The 17,657-nt window shown below is 41.4% G+C and overlaps 1 protein-coding gene across 5 annotated transcripts in view; it reads left to right on the forward strand.

Annotated features, from left to right (window-relative positions):
• Positions 1-15,752: 15,752 nt before the first annotated feature.
• Positions 15,753-17,657, forward strand: part of KLHL7 (kelch like family member 7) — a 69,897-nt gene continuing 67,992 nt past the window's right edge. For 2 of the 5 annotated variants that reach the window (XM_004743345.2, XM_004743343.3), the window contains exon 1: positions 15,780-16,166. Coding sequence is in view for 1 of the 5 variants with exons in the window: in XM_004743343.3 (XP_004743400.1) it covers positions 16,047-16,166 (120 nt within the window). In the remaining 4 variants the exon portion in view is untranslated. Of the gene's footprint in view, positions 16,167-16,196; positions 16,814-17,657 lie in introns of those variants that run through there. The other 3 variants (XM_004743348.3, XM_045062774.1, XM_004743347.3) reach the window with 3 other exon arrangements.

The raw sequence follows: 17,657 nt of genomic DNA on the forward strand, positions 1-17,657 counted from the left end.
TTCTTTTATTCACCCTTTTTGTTTTTATTTTTTTAAGATTTTACTTATTTGTTTGATAGAGAGAGACAGTGAGAGAGGGAACACAAGCAGGGGGAGTGCGAGAGGGAGAAGCAGGCTTCTCACTGAGCAGGAAGCCCAATGTGGGCCTTGATCTCAGGATCCTGTGATCATAACCTGAGCTGAAGGCAGACGCTTGACAACTGAGCCACCCAGGCACCCTTTATTCACCTTTTTAAATATTTACTTTAACCTTCTTTTGAGTATTATTATGAACGTCCTAAAAATAATAATTTCATTTTTAATTTTTCAACATTTAGTCAGTGAAACACCTTTAATTTGGCTCCTTTGCCTTTTTGGCACCAGAACTGTGTGTTTTTTTGTTTTTGTTTTCTTTTTTTAAGATTTTATTTATGTATTTGACAGGCAGAGATCACAAGTAGGCAGAGAGAGAGAGAGTGGTGGAAGCAGGCTCCCTGACGAGCAGGGAGCAGGGCTCGATCCCAGGACTCTGGGATCATTACAGAGCTAAAGGCAGAGGCTTTAATCCACTGAGCCACTCAGGCGCCCCATGCTATGTGTTTTTAAAGAATCCTTGTTTTCTGGCAACAGAAGGATACATCCTGATCCATTTAAATCCCCCCTCCCCTCTACCCTCCAACCCTTCCCTCAAGTCTTGGAAACTGCCGCAGTCCAAGGAGTCCAGGCTCCTTCAACGGAGAAAAGTATTGAAGATACAAATCTGAGCATTTAAACAGAGGAGAGTTGGTGAGGAGCAAACACCACCGCCAGCTGGGGCATTTGAAAAGTTGCAGAGTTGAAAATACACAGCTCTTTAAAGTCTTGAATTTGGGGAAACCGAGTGACTCAGTCGGTTAGGGATCTCCCTTTGGCTAAAGTCAGGATCTCAGAGTCCTGGGATAGAGCCCTGCCTTGGGCTCTCGGCTCAGGGGGAGTCTATTTGTCCCTTTCAGTCTCCCTCTGTACTTTCTCCCTGCACTCTCAAGTAAATAAATAAAATCTTAAAAAAAAAAAAAAAAGTCTTGAGTTCATACTGATTTTCCCAAGTATATTAAGTTACGATGTCCTACTTTTCTTACAGGCCATGGTTTTACTGACCTCTGAGACATTCTACCATGGTTCTGCTAAGGAAAAAATGTTAAACCCATAGAAACATACAGAAGCATAGGTTTCCAGATACAAAGAGGAAGGGTTTGGGGGATGGCTGCAAAACAAAGGTTTGTATTTTAATTGCTATTTATTTCCTTGCTCTACTCTTGTATGGGTAGTTATTTACATAGAACCAGAGAAGGGAAAACATTTTGGGAAAATTGCTTTAGAGACAAAATGAGGACAAGATATGAGCCATGAGCAAGAACTCAAATACTCTGTCTCAAACAATCTCCATTCCTCTGGATTCTACTGGGTCCCCAAACTAGATGAAATATATGTTCATTTTAACCTTCTCCTTAACAACAACAGAGAAGTCAGTGTTCTCCAAGGACACTGTAACTGTGGCTTCCAAACCCCTAGAGCTTTCTCTCAAGCAGGAAATATAATTTTTTTACACCACTGGGGCGGGGGAGAGAGAAAGGGGGATTCAGCTTGCCTACAAAACTCAGGTATCACTTGATTCTAAAGAGTTTTCATCTTACTAGCTTAATTCCCCATTGAGTTTCCTCCTCTTAGGTGCAGATTTCATCAGAACAAATTGTATCCTGCCTCACCCAGAGGGCTAGGAACTATGACTAATGTGAGATTGTGGGATCTAAGCATCAAATACAGCCACATCTGAGTTAGAGGGTTCAGCATCCTCCCAGTTCTCTTGGAAGGCAGCCAGAGGGTGGAGATTAGGGTTCTGCTACCATGAATTGATTTTGCCTTAGCAGAGAGCTCACGTAACCTTAGCCAACCTTTCTCTAAAAATCTAGATTTTTTCCTCAAACAAAAATAATCAAACCAAACATTTAAGTGCTCGCTCTCTTTCCCTCACAGACACGAGTCTGTGTGCATGCAAACACACAAACTAAGTAAATGTTGTTGCATTAGAATAAGATTCTTCCTAAGACTGTGTCACAGATTACCCAGTAAAGAATAAACTCAAATGATTTTTACAAACTTTGTGGAAATACTATAGGGTCTATGACAGATATTATATTTCACTCTTGAAAAGGGCTTCTTCCCTGCTTGTCTGGAGCAATTTGCAGTAAATACCAAACAAGTATGAAATAACAAATTGCTAGTTTCATACCTGATCACTGAGAAGTTAATATTGCCCCTAAGGAAGAGAAGTTCTCCTCTACAAACCACAAAAGAACAAAATTTGGAAACATATTCAAATTACTGTCTCTTCTAAAGCATTTATAAGGACAAAATTTTGAGGTATTTAGCCTGACAAATGCAGGAGGATGAATGTATAAGAGATTTTTCATAAGAAGGGTGAGGTTACTAGGATGGACACCTGGCTGTCCTCCTTTCTGAAAAGATAGTGAAATTTGAACAGGTAATTCACAAACTCCATTTATCCAATTTTATCACATTCCAGTATTGGATAAAGTCATGGACAAATCATTAATCATAGTTTAGTTAAGTTTGTATATGCTTACTTCATTTACTGAATGTCTACTATGTGCCAGACCCTATGTTAGGAGTAGGGATACAAGGATAAGGAGGGGGGTGCCTGGCTGGCTCTGCCAGTTGGGGACTTGGGTGGTAATCTCAGGATTGTGCAATCGAGCCCCAAGTTGGGCACCTCACTCAACGTGGAGTCTGCTTGGGATTCTCCCTCTCCTTTTGCCCTTTCCCTTGCTCATGCTCATGCTCTCTCTTTCTCTCTCTCTCCAATAGAGAATTTTTTTTTTTTTTTAAGTAAAGAGGAAAAATAAATCCCTACCACCACAATCTCTCTTGGTCCTGGTTTTACAAACAGTCCTCTGGCTCTTGCACTGGAGAGAGGCAGCATTGGCAGTAAAGGCAGCTAGAAAGGGAACAGTCATTTTGCCTAAATAGACCTCAGTGAGCAATTAGTTGTTGAACAAAAAAAGGTTTCTGAGCAGCCAAAACTGATTTCACACATTCCAAATAGTGAAAGTCATGAGTGGAATCCCTAAACACAGCTCCTCCTATGAATCCTTTACACACAAGTCGAGCAAAGATGGTGATGAGGGAGCAGAAGACAAGCTGAGGACAAAGCTTAAGTTGACACCCTACATCTACCTCCCCCATGGGATCTGTGTGACTTTCCTCAGACCCTCCTAACTGCCCTGAAATGAAGGGAAGAAAAGGACAAATGATTAATGAATAGAGACTACAGTTCTATGGGACATGAGTCTCCATTAGTTTACCAGTTGTCTTAGTGATTACAAGGAAAATGCATTCTTATCAATAGCCTAACTCTCAGAGACCTATAACTCCTTATCCTGGAGCTCTAATATCACCCTCCCTTCCAGAGATGTGGGAAACAGAAAAATCGGGCAAGTAAACAAAGTTGTTTCTTTACCACTTGCAGCCTATTGACAAGGGCTTGTAATAGAAAGAGTATACATTCCTCCAGAAAGCTCCCAACTGTCTTAATGTTATTGCCTTACTAGAAGAAAAACAATGTGAACTGGGCAATAGCCAGGCCTCCAGTATCCTGTAAATCTTCTTTAGCACATGAAAGTCCTTTTGAACACCTCTGTTTTTCCTTACCTCCCCCCAACCTTCAAGTATGTAATCAGCCATTCCTAACAACCCCAGTGCAGCAGCTCTTTCTGCCCGCGGGTCCTGTCCCCATGCTTTAATAAAATCACCTTTTCGCACCAAAGACATCTCAAGAATTCATTCTTGGCTGTCGGCTCCAGACCTCACCAACATTCCAAAACTGCATCATTGGTATTGGAAAATACTGACTCCTTTACAAAGTAAATATTAAGAACTTTCACAGATAATACCAGAAGGAGACTCTCCAGAGGAAGGGCAGAGGGAAACCATGCAGTCCTGGCTTACCCTCAACTGATTATGGTGGCTGTTGTAATTTTGTTTTCAAAGTGTATTTGACTAACAACTCACAACAGATAAAAGGGCAGATAGTGTTAAGCCCTTGAAAGTTAGAGGTTACCCTTGAAGGACTTGATAAGATGTTAACATTTGAAAGCCTTTAGAGAAATTAACCCTGAAGCTGTTACAATTTTATTGCAGTATAGAATGTTAACCAGTTTTGTGTCTCAATTAGCAATGCCTTCTTTTGCTAACTGTGCAAACATTTGTGTGTGTGTGAGAAAGCATTAATGGAAATCAGCTCTTTTGTCTAATTGTCTAATTCCTGGTTCCCTCATTAATAATTTAAATTAAAATTAGACATATTTTGGTGTGCCTGGGTGGCTCAGTTGGCTAAGTGCCTGCCTTTGGCTCAGGTTCTGATCTCAGGGTCCTGGGATGGAGCCCCACATTGGTCTCCCTGCTCAGTGGAGAGTCTGCTTCTCCCTCTCCCTCTGCCCCTTTCTCCACTCATGTGCATGCTCTCTCTCTCTCTTTCTCAAATAAATAAATAAATAAATAAAATTTTACCAAAAACATAAAAATAAAGGTAGACACATTCTGATAAACAACTGTTCAATAATTTTGCTTTTAAAGCTCTATATTGTTCCACACATTATCTGACATATTTATCTGCTTTTCTGGACTGATAGAGGGACCCCTGAGTAGCTCAGTCAGGTAAGCATCTGATTCTTGGTTTTAGCACAGGTCATGATCTCAGGGTCGTGGGATTGAGCCCCACATTGGGCTTCAATGTTCCTTCATGTTCCTCGGAGAGTCTGCTTAAGATTTTCTCTCTCCGGGGCGCTGGGTGGCTCAGTGGGTTAAAGCCGCTGCCTTCAGCTCAGATCATGATCCCACAGTTCTGGGATGGAGCCCCACATCATCGGGCTCTCTGCTCAGCAGGGACCCTGCTTCCTCCTCTCTCTCCGCCTGCTTCTCTGCCTACTTGTGATCTCTGTCTGCCATATAAATAAATAAAAATATTTCAAAAAATTTGCTTAAAAAAAATTCTCTCTCTTTAAAATAACAAGCAAGGAAAGTGGGAGAGGGAGAAGCTGGTTTCCTGCTGAGCAGGGAGCTACTGTGGGGCTCAATCCCAGGAGCCTGGAATCATGATCTGACCTAAAGGCAGACACTTAATGAGCCATCTAAGTGCCCCTAAACTCAATAAATCTTAAAAAAAAAAAAAAAAAGACTGACAGAGGTTCACAGGTTCCTGACCTATGTCATTTTCTTTTTAGCTTCCACCCTGTCTATGAAGAAGGGAACCATCTTAACATTCACCCCAGAGTACTGCTTTTTTGATAGTGTTAATGCCCTGGTGGTTGTGCCCAAAAGAGATAAAGTTTTTGCTCACACCAGCTCCCTGGACCTCTCCTTGCCAGCATCTCATCAGCTGACTGCCACCATGAAGGACTTGACCTGGACTATTTAGATAACCAGTATTGATGAGGGAGCAGGAGGCTGGCTGAGGACAAAGCAAAAGCTGGCGCCTTGCACCCCCCCCCTTCATCCGCTCCCCTCCATGTGTGTAGCATTCCTCAGGCACCCCTGACTGCCATAAAATGATAAATAGTTAACTTGCTGAGATCACAATCCTGCAAGACAGGAGTCTCCCTTGGTTTGCAAATGTCCTTGAGATTACAACAAAGAAGTTACCTTATCAATAGCCCAATTTCCAAAGACACAGAACTCAGTTCCTCAAGCCCTAATGTCACCCTCCCCTCCATAAAAAACCGAAGGAGGCGGAGGTAGAAGGAAAAGTAAATAAAGTTAAATTTCTTCTAAACCTAAATCTCATTAACAAGGATGCTTGATAGCAGGAATGTAACATTCCACCAGACTCCCAATTGTCTTTACTTGATAGTAACCAGGCCTTCAATATCCTGATAGTATTCTTTGCCCCAATAGCCCTTCTGGACACCCCTTTGTCCTCACCTACCCAACTCCTGTGTATATAACCAGCCACTCCTCACAACCCGGGGCAGCAGCTCCTCCTGCCCACGGGTCCTGTCCCCGTGCTTTAATAAACCACCATTTTGCACCAAATGTCTTAAGAATTCTTTCTTTAGTCATCAGCTCCGAACCTCACCCCACCGAACCTGACTTGGGTTCTGGGACTTCATCAGTATAACCGTCACACTATAATAAATGCCAAAGTCTTGTTAAAATAAAATACCAAAGCTCTGTGCCAAGAGAAATGGGCCCAGGGGAGTTTTCTGAAAGAACATTGGAATATTTGCAACTTCCTTGTATCCTTGTATTTCCATTTCTGTTATTACTTGTTTTCCTAAAAGTGGTAAAACTTAAAATAAGAGGGGCCAACACTGAGGAGTTATGAGAGTATTTTTTTTCCTTTTTTATTTCTTTTCAATTATCTCTCATTCCCTTTATTTAAGCGTTTTGAGCAGTTTGGTTTATCATTAGGTTTCCAGACAGATTTCCTATGTATTTTCAGTATGTTCTGCTCACTTGCCATATGAAGAGGCTGTCTTTTTTAACCATTTCCTCACAATAATGAAAGATTTTCCCAACAGACTTTGAATGTTGGTACAGCAATGCAGTACTTGGGGATTGTATTCAAACTATTTAGGGATTTAGAAAATCATTGCAATTTTCCCATTTGTTGTGACTATTGTTGAAAATGCTTGTGGAATATGGGGAAAGGTAGATTACATATAGAGGGGAAGAGGATAGAAAATAAGCCTAGAGAAGCTGGAAAGGGTTGCCTTTAAGTCTGGTCTACAAGGCCCAGTGAGAAGGGAGTTGGGGGGCAGAATTCCAACTGACTTTACAGGGCCACTCTCCTTTGTGTTTGTGAGGTAGAAGGGAGGGCAATGAGGAAAAATGAAGATAACCCTATGTGCCCGAGAACTACTGTCCTTGAGGGGGCAGGCAATGTGTGCACTGGGAGAAAGAGGCAGCAGGCCTATATTCAAAATAAGCCAGACAAAGATGCTGAAGCTCTGTAGTAAGGAATTCAGAAGCATGTGTTTCTTCTACCCACTTGACCTGTGTTCTGAGACAGAATTAAATGCCTTGGGCTGAAATCCTTTCACAGAAGGATTCATTGTCATTTTGTCTTCTTAACTAAAACAACATTTCAATTACAAGCTAAGGTTACAGTGAATTAGAGTGTAACCTACAGGCAAAACAGTTAATTAAACAATTATAAGAAATGTACCAATCTCCCTGGGTTTCTTCTGTGTTCCAAATAATTGCTTGAGTATATTTTCTTTCATCCCCATGTCTTTTTTTACTAGAGCACCTATATTTAAATTTCATATTTTTTAAACCGAGGACATGACTAAATTATACCCCCCCCATCATGTAGTTTGAAGACTAAATATGTTTGGCACTTTAATTGAAAAAAAGAACCACTATATTACTGGACATGGCCACTTGAATTAACATATTGGTATGCAAGTTGAAGACCACCACCTTGTTCCTTTCCCATCATGTTTGAAATAACATTGACTTTAATTATACTTCCAGTATTGAATTTTCTCTTTGAGATTTAGACCTAAAATAAAGGGTTTTGAAAGACATTTTCTAACCTTCTTGCCTAGATCTTGATGTGAGAAACAAAAGCAGAAGAAAAATTATTTAATTTCCTAACTACTTATAGGCCATTGACAAGTTCTTGAAACAAGCAAAGTGACATTCCTCTGAGACTCGGCTGCCTTGATGTTAATACTTCACTAAGTGCAAAAGCTATTCTTAGGGATGGGATCCTGTAAGTCTACTTTAATGTATAAAAATTCTCTTGGACGCTTCTTTTATCTGTACTCCCCAAGAGATATGTTGACAATCATCCCCCAAGCATATGGCCCACTGATATCCAACTGAAGGGTCTCATGACTAAGGTTTTATTAGACAGTAGTAAATGACCTTTTCCTAACAATAGTTAACACCCCAAGGTCCTGGAAACCTTGCTTCCAAAATGTCTTAGTAACTTAAGTCATCCCTAACCCCCTCCCAACTTGAAAGTATATAATCTACCACTCCTCATAACCCCAGTGCAGCTTTTTCTGCCCATGGGTCCTGTCCCTGCACTTTAATAAAATCACCTTTTTGCACCAAAGGCATCTCAAGAATTCTTTCTCGGCCATTGGCTTCGAATCCTAGCATCTCTTCTACATCAGATACAATTTTTTTTTTTTTTGTAATATAACATCAGGAAAGTCAAGGCACCCAGAAAACTTCAAATCTGAGATATGAAAAAAGAAAATAGGAGCTCCTGGATGGCTCAGTGGGTTAAAGCCTCTGCCTTCAGCCCAGTCATGATCCCAGGGTCCTCAGATCAGCCCCACATTGGGCTCTCTGCTCTGTGGGGAGTTGTTTCCTCCTCTCTCTCTGCCTGCCTCTCTGCCTACTTATGATCTCTGTCTGTCAAATAAATAAATAAAATCTTTAAAAAAGAAAGAAAATAGTGCTTAGCAATTGAATTACTCAGTTAAGAGCTCAGAGCAGAGCCCCATTCTTCTGGCTTATTCTTTCATGTCCAAGGCTCTTTCTGATCAGGGCTTAGCAAGAAGAGAGAATAAATAGATATGTAAGAAAGCTGGGAAATAAGTACCCACTCTTCCAAAGCAAAGATCTTTTTTGCAATTGGCAAAGTTATAATAACACAAATGCTTTTGATTACTTACTATGTGCCAAACACCATACAAGGTGCTCTAATTCCCACAACAATGCTGTAAGACATGGATTTTCATCCCCACTTTCTAGCTGAAGAACCTCAGGTTCAGGGAGGTTAAGGAACATTCTTAGGATTACACAACTAGTAAGAAGTGAAGCTTGGGATGAAATCAGATCGGCTTGATGCCATTATGCTGCTTTGTTTCCTAAAAGTTACACAACAAAAAGGTTTTGCCAGAGATCAGAGATAGATCCAGGTTTTAGAGAGCACAATGGTCACATAATTGGGGGGAGAAAGCTTCTTTAAGAAAAGCAATACAAAAATACCTTACTTTTGCTATTTTTACGAAAGTACATGAGCATGTGATTACATGGTGAGGGCCCTTCCTGTTACCTGGAAGGAGTCAGGGCAAATAACCCTTAAGCTTCATTAACATCATGGATAGCCCACCTCTGTTAGGAATTCAACATTGCAGTTTAACTTTGCTTAGTTAATAGTGAGAGAAGGTGCTTTTGTAATGCCACAGGACATTTAGACAGCTCCCTTCCACCCCCAAACATTTTCATTACTGTTGAAAACAGAGATGCTGCTGGGAAAGAGGGTGTTTTGGTTAGAGCCCTCAACACATGATACCATTTTTGGAAGGAATGGAAGTGAGTACTTGTTTCTTTCTCTGTCAAATTCAAAAGAATCAATATCATTAGATGGACTTGGACAGCCCAACCCAAATTAGGCAACAGGGAAGAGCAACAATATCCCTAGGAAATGATTTACCATGAGGACAGGGAAAGATAGGAGAAGAGATGAGCTGGGAAAAGTCAATCCTAAATCTGGATTCATTAGTGAATACGTCCCCAGCACACCCAGCTGGAGGCCAACCAGGTCTGTGTGTACCATGAGCACTTGAAGGTGGTAAAGCTGGGCTATATTTGGCATAGATTGCATTTGACAATTCTCCCCTGTGCAATGAGGAACAGCCATGGTGTGGACTAGGATCTACAGTATCCTTGGTGGCATAATTAGAGCCACGGCTGTTTGGCTTGGCCAGGGTCAGCAGACAGCTATCCTGAGGTTCAGTTCCTGCAACAGTAGTGATGATGCAGATGGTTTCTGGGCATCAGGAACATGGCCTAGTCAGGGCATGTCTTCAGACTGCTCTGATTTCAGAAAGCAGTATACCAGGCATCTTAGCCAACCCTGTCTCAGCAGCGCATTCTGGAGTTACAGCATCAGGAGCAGCTCTGTGGAATCCTCTAGCCTCAAGGGGCACACTGACTTTTGGTCCAGAAAATTATTCTTTTGCTAAGAAAAGAATAATACTTTATATAATACTATATAATAATAATACTAGAATGACGGACATCTGGGCATGAATCAGCTCCCTTGGGGCTTCTTGAATGTACTTGAGGAAGAACACTCCAAAAAAAAAAAAAAAAAGCAAACAAACAAACAAAAAAACACCAAAAAACTGGACTTCCTGCAGTCGTGCATGCCACACAAATTTGTATTGTAAAAGGAAGTGTGACTGGTAAGGATCATACGAGGACACTTTTTTCCAGGTCACTTCGAATACTTCTTTTCTGTCTCTGCAAGATCCTGTTTCTCTTTGAGCTACATCAATCAGTAATCTACTTTTGCTCATTTGTATTCTTGCCTTGGAGACTTCATCATACATCTTCAATGACTTACATTATCTCAAACTCAATTTGCCTAAAACTCACCTCAGCAGAAATTGCTTACAAAATCAAAAACCAAAAATGAACAAAGGACATAAATAGGCAATTTGTAATAGAAAAAACTCAGATGGCCAATAAACATATGAAAAGATGTTCAATCTTATAAGGAATTTTTTAAACAACACTAAAAAAAAATTTTTTTGCCTGTCATATTGATAAAGGTTTCCCCAACACCTAAGCTTCCACTCCCATAATTCAGATCCAAAGTTATTTTTGGAAAGGTGATCCCAAGGTCTACAAGCTTGTTACTGGTTTCTTCTGTCCCCTTGGGACTCTTCTCTCCAGGTGAATGATCCCTTCATTCATCAGGTATCTTCACAAAGAGATGGAAGATCTTCTGACATTTAGAAAAGCTAAGAAAACACTATGGGTCCAACAAAATTAACTGATTTCTTCTAAATGTTCATTCATTTGCTCTCTCCTGAGAGCAGCAAAAGATCTGGATAGATGAAAAGACACACTTACAAACCTTTCACCTGACTATTTTCACTTGCTACCATGATGCCTTTGATGCTTTTAGGTGTCTTGTAATCCTAATAGAATCTAAGCTTTTGAGGGGAAGTGAAGGGGCCCAGAACCATGTTATATTTCTTTGACTTCTGCTACAGTAGTTCTCATACAGAAAATGTGAAATAAATGTTCGCTCATTTTTTGATTACCTTCCACACAGTATAAAAATTTCAACAATAAATTTAATTCAAAAAGGTGGATAGTTGGGGCGCCTGGGTGGCTCAGTGGATAAAGCTGCTGCCTTTGGCTCAGGTCATGATCTCAGGGTCCTGGGATCGAGTCCCGCATCGGGCTCCCTGCTCAGTGGGGAGCCTGCTTCCTCCCCTCTCTCTCTCTCTCTCTGCTTGCCTCTCTGCCTACTTGTGATCTCTCTCTGTCAAATAAATAAATAATAAAAAATAAAAAATTAAAAAAAAAAAGGTGGATAGCATGGTTGTGGAGTACTTGAACACGACGGTTGGGCAGATTTAATTTCCCATCTTGACACTGCTGTTTACTAGCTATTTTTTGACCTTCCTAAGCCTTGTCTTTGTTTTTTGTAAAATGGGAAGATAGTGGTATGGTTCTTGACACAGAGTATGCACTCAATAAATGTTATATTTATATATGTTATATTTGAGAAATTATCTTGTAAACAATCTGTAATAAGTAAACCTATTAAATCTTTAGATGATTTTTTATTGCAGCATGACCACAATAGCCAAGAAATGGAAAGAGCCCAGATGTCCATCGACAGATGAATGAATAAAGATGTTACACACACACACACACACACACACAATATTACCCAGCCATCAAAAGGAATGAAATCTTGCCATTTGCAATGATGCAGGTGGAACTAGAGGGCATTATGCTAAGTGAAATAAATTAGTCAATTGCTCCCTCTTGTGGCAGGATTCTTAGTCAGAGACATAAGTATCACCTGATTTCACTAATACGTGGAATTTTAAAGAACAAAACAGATGAACATAGAGGAAGGGAATTTACAATGAAGATGAAGGGAATGATAAAGAGAAAATATGTAACAGTGATTATGATATAGTAAATTTTAAGTAAATGTTAATTTTTGTTGACTTTATTGAAGGAAAAATGATTTCAATAATTAAGACTAATTGTCAGCTTAAATCCCCCAGTTCCTTACTGTTTATTATTATGAGCTGTGTAAATAAAAATTGGGGTTTTGATTTTATTGAGCACTTATCCATTGCTGACAAGAATATTGAGAAAAATTTGATAAAACCTCGTAAAGTTGACAATGCATATTTCCTCTCTAAGCAATTCCACAATATGGGCCTTACTTAGAATGTCATACATATATACAAGGAGATATGTATTCGTATAGGAGTAGCTATGTTTTGGTGATAGAAAAAAGTCTGAACAAGCTACATTCTCCTAATAGAAAAACGGATAAAGGATGAGATTGCAGTAGTTCAATCACGTCTTCTTTATTTTAAATATTTATTTATTTTAGAGAGAGGGAGAGAGAGAGAAAAAAAAACACAAGGGAGGAGGAGAGGGAAAGAATCTTCAAGAAGACTCCCCACTGAGCGGGGAACTCAATATGGGGCTCCATCTCATGAGCCATGGAATCACGATCTGAGTCGAAACCAAGAGCCAGTTGGTTAACCGACTTAGCCACCCAGGCACTCCCAGGCTCCACTTCTGATTCTAGTTCTTTGGCTGTTTCCACCGTATCAACAGTTCTGTACTTCACTGAAGTCTTGATCCCTCCAGGTCATCCGTGATGATCAGAATGAATTTTTCTTCTAAACTCCCATTAATGTTGACATTTTGGCCTCTTTCCAGGAGTTACAAATGTTCTTAAATGACATCTAAAATGGTGAATCCCTTCCAGAAGATTTTCAATTCACTGTGCTCAGATTCATCAGAGGAATCACTATCTATAGCAGCTATAGCTTTATGAAATGTATTTCTTAAATAATAAGACTTGAAAAACAAAGTTACTCTTTGATCCATGGGCTGCATGGATTGTTGCAATGGATGTTGTGTCAGCAGGCATGAAAACAACATTAATGTTGTTTTACATCTCTGTTAGAGCTCTGGGGTAACCAGGAATATTGTCAATGAGCAATCATATTTTGAAAGGAATCTTTTTTTCTGAGCAGATCTCAACAGTGGGCCTAAAATATTAAGTAAACCATATCATAAACAGATGTGCCATCACCTAGGCTTTGTTGTTCCATGTATAGTGTACAGAGTAAAGCTAGCATAATTCTTAAGAGCCCTAGGATTTTTGGAATGGTAAATGAGCATTGGCTTCAACTTAACGTCACCAGCTTCATTAGCCCCTAACAAGAAAGTAACCCTGTCCTTTGAAACTTTAAAACCAGGCATTGATTTTTCTTCTCTATCTATGAAAGTGCCATGGCGTCTTCTTTTAATAGAAGGCTGTTTCACCTATATTGAAAATCTGTTGCTTGGTGTAGTCACCTTCATTGATTATCTTAGCTAGATCTTCTAAATAACTTGCTATAGCTTCTACATCATCGTTGTTTCACCTTGCAATTTTACATCTTGGAGATGACTTTTTTCCTTAAGCCTCACGAACCAACATCCCCAGGTTAAAATTTCTGTGGCTTCCTTGCCTCTTTCAGCCTTCACAGAACTGAAGAGAGTTAGAAACTTGCTCTGGATTAGGCTTTGGCTTAAGGCAGTGCTGTGACTTGTTTGATCTTCTATCTAGACCACTAGAACTTTCTCCATGTAAGCAGTAAGGTTGTTTCACTTTCTTATCATTTGTGTGCTCACTGGAGTAACACTTCTAAATTCCTTCAAGAACTTTTCCTTTTCATTCACAAGTTGGCCAACAGTTTGGTACAAGAGACCTAGCTTTGGGCCTATCTCATGTCTTCCTTTACTTCCAACATATCTTCCTCACTAATCTCAGTCATTTCTAGCTTTTGACTTACAGTTGACAGATCTGTAACTGCTCCTTCCACTTGAACACTTAGAGGCCACTATAGGGCTATTAAATGACCTAATTCCCATAATGGTGTGTCTCAGGGAATATGGAGGTCTGAGGAGAGAGTGACACGGAAACAGCTGGTTGGTGGAACAATCCAGAACACACATATTTATTCAATTCACCATCTGATATAGAGGAGGTTTGTGATACCCCCAAAAGAATTCAAATGGTAACGTCAAAGATCACTATCAAGAGGACCATAACAAATATAATAATGACGAAAAATATGAAATACTGCTAGAATTACCAAAACGTGACACACAGACACAAAATGAACAAATGTGGGAAAAATCGTACTGATAGATTTGCTCAGCACAGTGTTACCACAAATCTTTAAATTGTAAAAATAAGAAAAAAAGCAATACTTGCAAAGTGCAATGAAGTGAAGAATAAAATGAGGTGTATTCTGCAATATGTGAAAGAACTGTTTTGACATCAAGTAGGATGATTGCTGTTCCTTATTTCCTTTGCCTTGTTACAGAATAGTATTCCATCTCATGACCTGTATTTTTGCCTTTGAATCATGGATCCTTAGTGTCTCCCAAGGCCTTAGAGTTAAAAGACAGGTTTCTACTTCCTTTCAATGAAAAGGAATTTTTAAATACACTCTTATTCTTCAGTGTTTTAGGTCTTTTAATAAAACAAACTAAAGGGGCACCTGGGTGGCTCAGTGGGTTAAAGCCTCTGCCTTCCACTGGGGTCATGATCCCAGGATCCTGGGATGGAGCCCTGCATTCATGCTCTCTGCTCTGCGGGGAGTCTTCTCCCTCCTGCCTCTCTATCTGCTTCTGAGCTCTGTCAAATAAATAAATAAAATCTTAACAAATAAATAAATAATAAAACAAACTAAATTATCCTTGTTTCTTATTTCATGAATAACAAATTGTTTCTCTTGCCAGGGTCCACTCTAGAACCTCAAATGATTGACTAGTTAAAATAGAAGATATGGAAACCTCTAGATTAAAAAAAGAAAGATAAAGGGCCCATAGACATAAATCCCTTACTCTTTCATAAAAATGGAAGGTTATATGCCACCTGCTTTCATGTGAGTTATTGCACATCGTTTGTCAAGAGAAAGCATAATGCTTCAAAAGTGTAAATTATTTTCCATAAAATATGCCTCTGTATATGCCTATATAGACCTAGGTAGAAAATTAAAAGGATATGTAGAAGATTTTCAGAATGTAAAATAATGTACCATTTCAAATAATCTTGTATTATTAGCATACACTAGAAAGAATAGATTATTATCGTTTAAAAAAAAAAAAAAGCCTTTTCATGAGTCCTGCGACTGAGTTTCGCGTCACGGTAGAATACTTGGGGAAGGATAACTGGGCTAACTGAAGATTTCTGGAGCCGATACCTCATTGGTTTCAAACACTAAGTAAACCAGCCTAAGTAAGCCGGCATTCCACATCAAGGAGACACCAACCGGACTGTGTGTTTTTGTTTTGATAAATCAAGCAAACAGCTCTTGTGTTCCATGTACGATGCCTTTCACTTGCAATAACGTAATCATCTTTCATCATTTAGTAAATACATATTGAGTGTCTACAATTTGCCAGGCTGTGATGCTGCCGGGAAGAAAACACCAACCCGGTTCCTGTGGTGCTTACATTAAGGGGAGATATTGCCTATGTATCCAAAAAAAATCTCGCCACATAACCTCAATCTGTAAAACCTGGCTTGGGGAAACGGAAGAGCACGAACGCCCTTGGAGCAGCTGGAGGTCCAAACCCAGGCGGCAGCTGGCGGCGACCAAAGCCAGAGACCCGCCCCGCGTCGCGCGGAGAGGCGCGCGGCAGTGACGCGCAGGCCTCGCCCACTGCTCCCTTACAAGCCGCGCGCTGCTGTGACGCGCAGGCCTCGCCCCCTGCTCCCCGCGGCGCGCGCCCGCCCCCGCGAGCCAAGTGCGCAGACTCGTCGGCCCGGCTCCGGTTCTGTCGGGACGCCGCCGAGCCCGCGACGTCGCCTCCGGGTGAGTTTCTGAGGGGGCCGCCAGGCCTTGTCCTTCCGCAGTGGCCGCGCGGGCAGCAGGGCGCTGCAGCCGCAGTCCCGGCCGCGCTGTTTGGTAAACAGAAGCCCCAGCGTGCCCGGAGCGTGCAACCCCTCGCTCGGCCCGGCCAGCCCCGGGCGTGAACCGAGCTGACGGAGGATGGCAGCCTCCGGGGTGGAGAAGAGCAGCAAGAAGAAGACCGAGAAGAAACTTGCTGCTCGAGAAGAAGCTAAATTGTTGGCGGGCTTCATGGGCGTCATGAATAACATGCGGAAACAGGTACCGCCTTTGTGGGAGTGACGGACGCCAGGGGGGAGGGGGTCCGGGACTCGCGCCCCTGGCTCCCTGGGCCGAAACCGCGCCCGGCGGGGTCGCGGCTCCCTTCCTCGGCCCTCGCCCTTCCTTCCATTTTCGCACGCCGGCCGAGCTGCTGTTGACTCGAGGGTCGCTTTAAACCGTTCTCGAGCCGCAGCGTCGCCTCGTCGGCGGATGCTGTGGCTCCCAAGTCCCACTCCTGGGGGACTCCCCGGGCTGGCATTCGGCGTCGCGTATCGGTTGTGTAACAGCTCTGCCCTAGTTATCTCTTTGTGAGGCGAGGATCCCTCCATTGGCGAGCCGCTAAGGTGTCGTGAGATCTTGTGCGGAGAAGCCCATTGGCACAGCCCAACCCGAAGCCCCCAAAGGGAAAGGCACAGCTGGCCTGAAATCCGCTCCTCTTAAATAAGGATCCCCGGCCCTCCTCTGGGTTAGCCGGGAGGAGCTAGTCGGAGACAAATTCTCCTGTACGTGTTCATTTCGAGCAGAAACCGTCACCGATAATACCGCGCAGTCTTTTAAGGCCCCTGTGCGCCTCTGTGATTAAGAGGAGCTCTTTGTTCTGGCTTTGATGTGTGGCGCATTAATGAAAGTCTTCACGCCGGCGAAAGGTGGGTTATGAAAGGAATAGATTTTAACACGGAGAATGTGCACTAGAGATGTTTTCTGTTTTGTTTTGTTTTTTAAATTCTATGACCTCTTCTACCAAAGGGCGTAGGAAAGTCACTTGGTTAATTTTTTTATTCCGTGAGCTTTATTTCTAAAAAAAAAAAATAAAAAAATGCGCATCGAAGGAGATGCGGGAATGTTTCTGTTTTGTAACCGTGGTTCTGTTTTTAAAGAAGACAAAAGGATGTGCGTCTGAATAATAGCAAAACCTCGTTTGCTTATCTAGTGGTTCTCATGAGAATATGGAAAACAGGACAGGAATATAAGATTTATATGAAGATACTAGCTTCTGGTTTCTTTAAGCAAACTCTGACTGCCCGGATCTTGTCTTTGTTCATCAGCTCCTGGCATGGTGCATGAATGCAGTAGATATCTGTCCAAATGCCTTTAAATCTTTCCAGGCTTTTGTGCGGAAGTAGCTGTGAACCTCTGAATTCAGTATTGTGTGTAACTTACTTTCATGTATCTATTTTCATGTATACATTCAAGTGCCTTTTTTTGTTAACCTTTTTATATTTACAACACCATTGACTTCATATTACTGGTGCATTTAACAAGTGTCTGCTTGTAAAGGGTGAGCACCATTCACCAGTGCTCAAATTTGTTTCCAACATCCCTCCCAGTCCCCCCAGATACGTGGTTTTATCTATCCACACCAGCATGGTGAGGCATCGCCTCATTCCTTAAGGAGATAGGGTGCAACTAGGTTGCAGCATCCGTTGTTTATTTGAAAAAAAGGGGATTTTCTGAAACTCTGTGTTTAGCTCTTTGGGTTTAAAAATTGAT

The sequence above is a fragment of the Mustela putorius genome, unplaced genomic scaffold (assembly GCF_011764305.1).
Source record: "Mustela putorius furo isolate JIRA1106 unplaced genomic scaffold, ASM1176430v1.1 tig00003845_pilon_pilon_pilon, whole genome shotgun sequence".
Taxonomy (NCBI): Eukaryota; Metazoa; Chordata; class Mammalia; order Carnivora; family Mustelidae; genus Mustela; species Mustela putorius.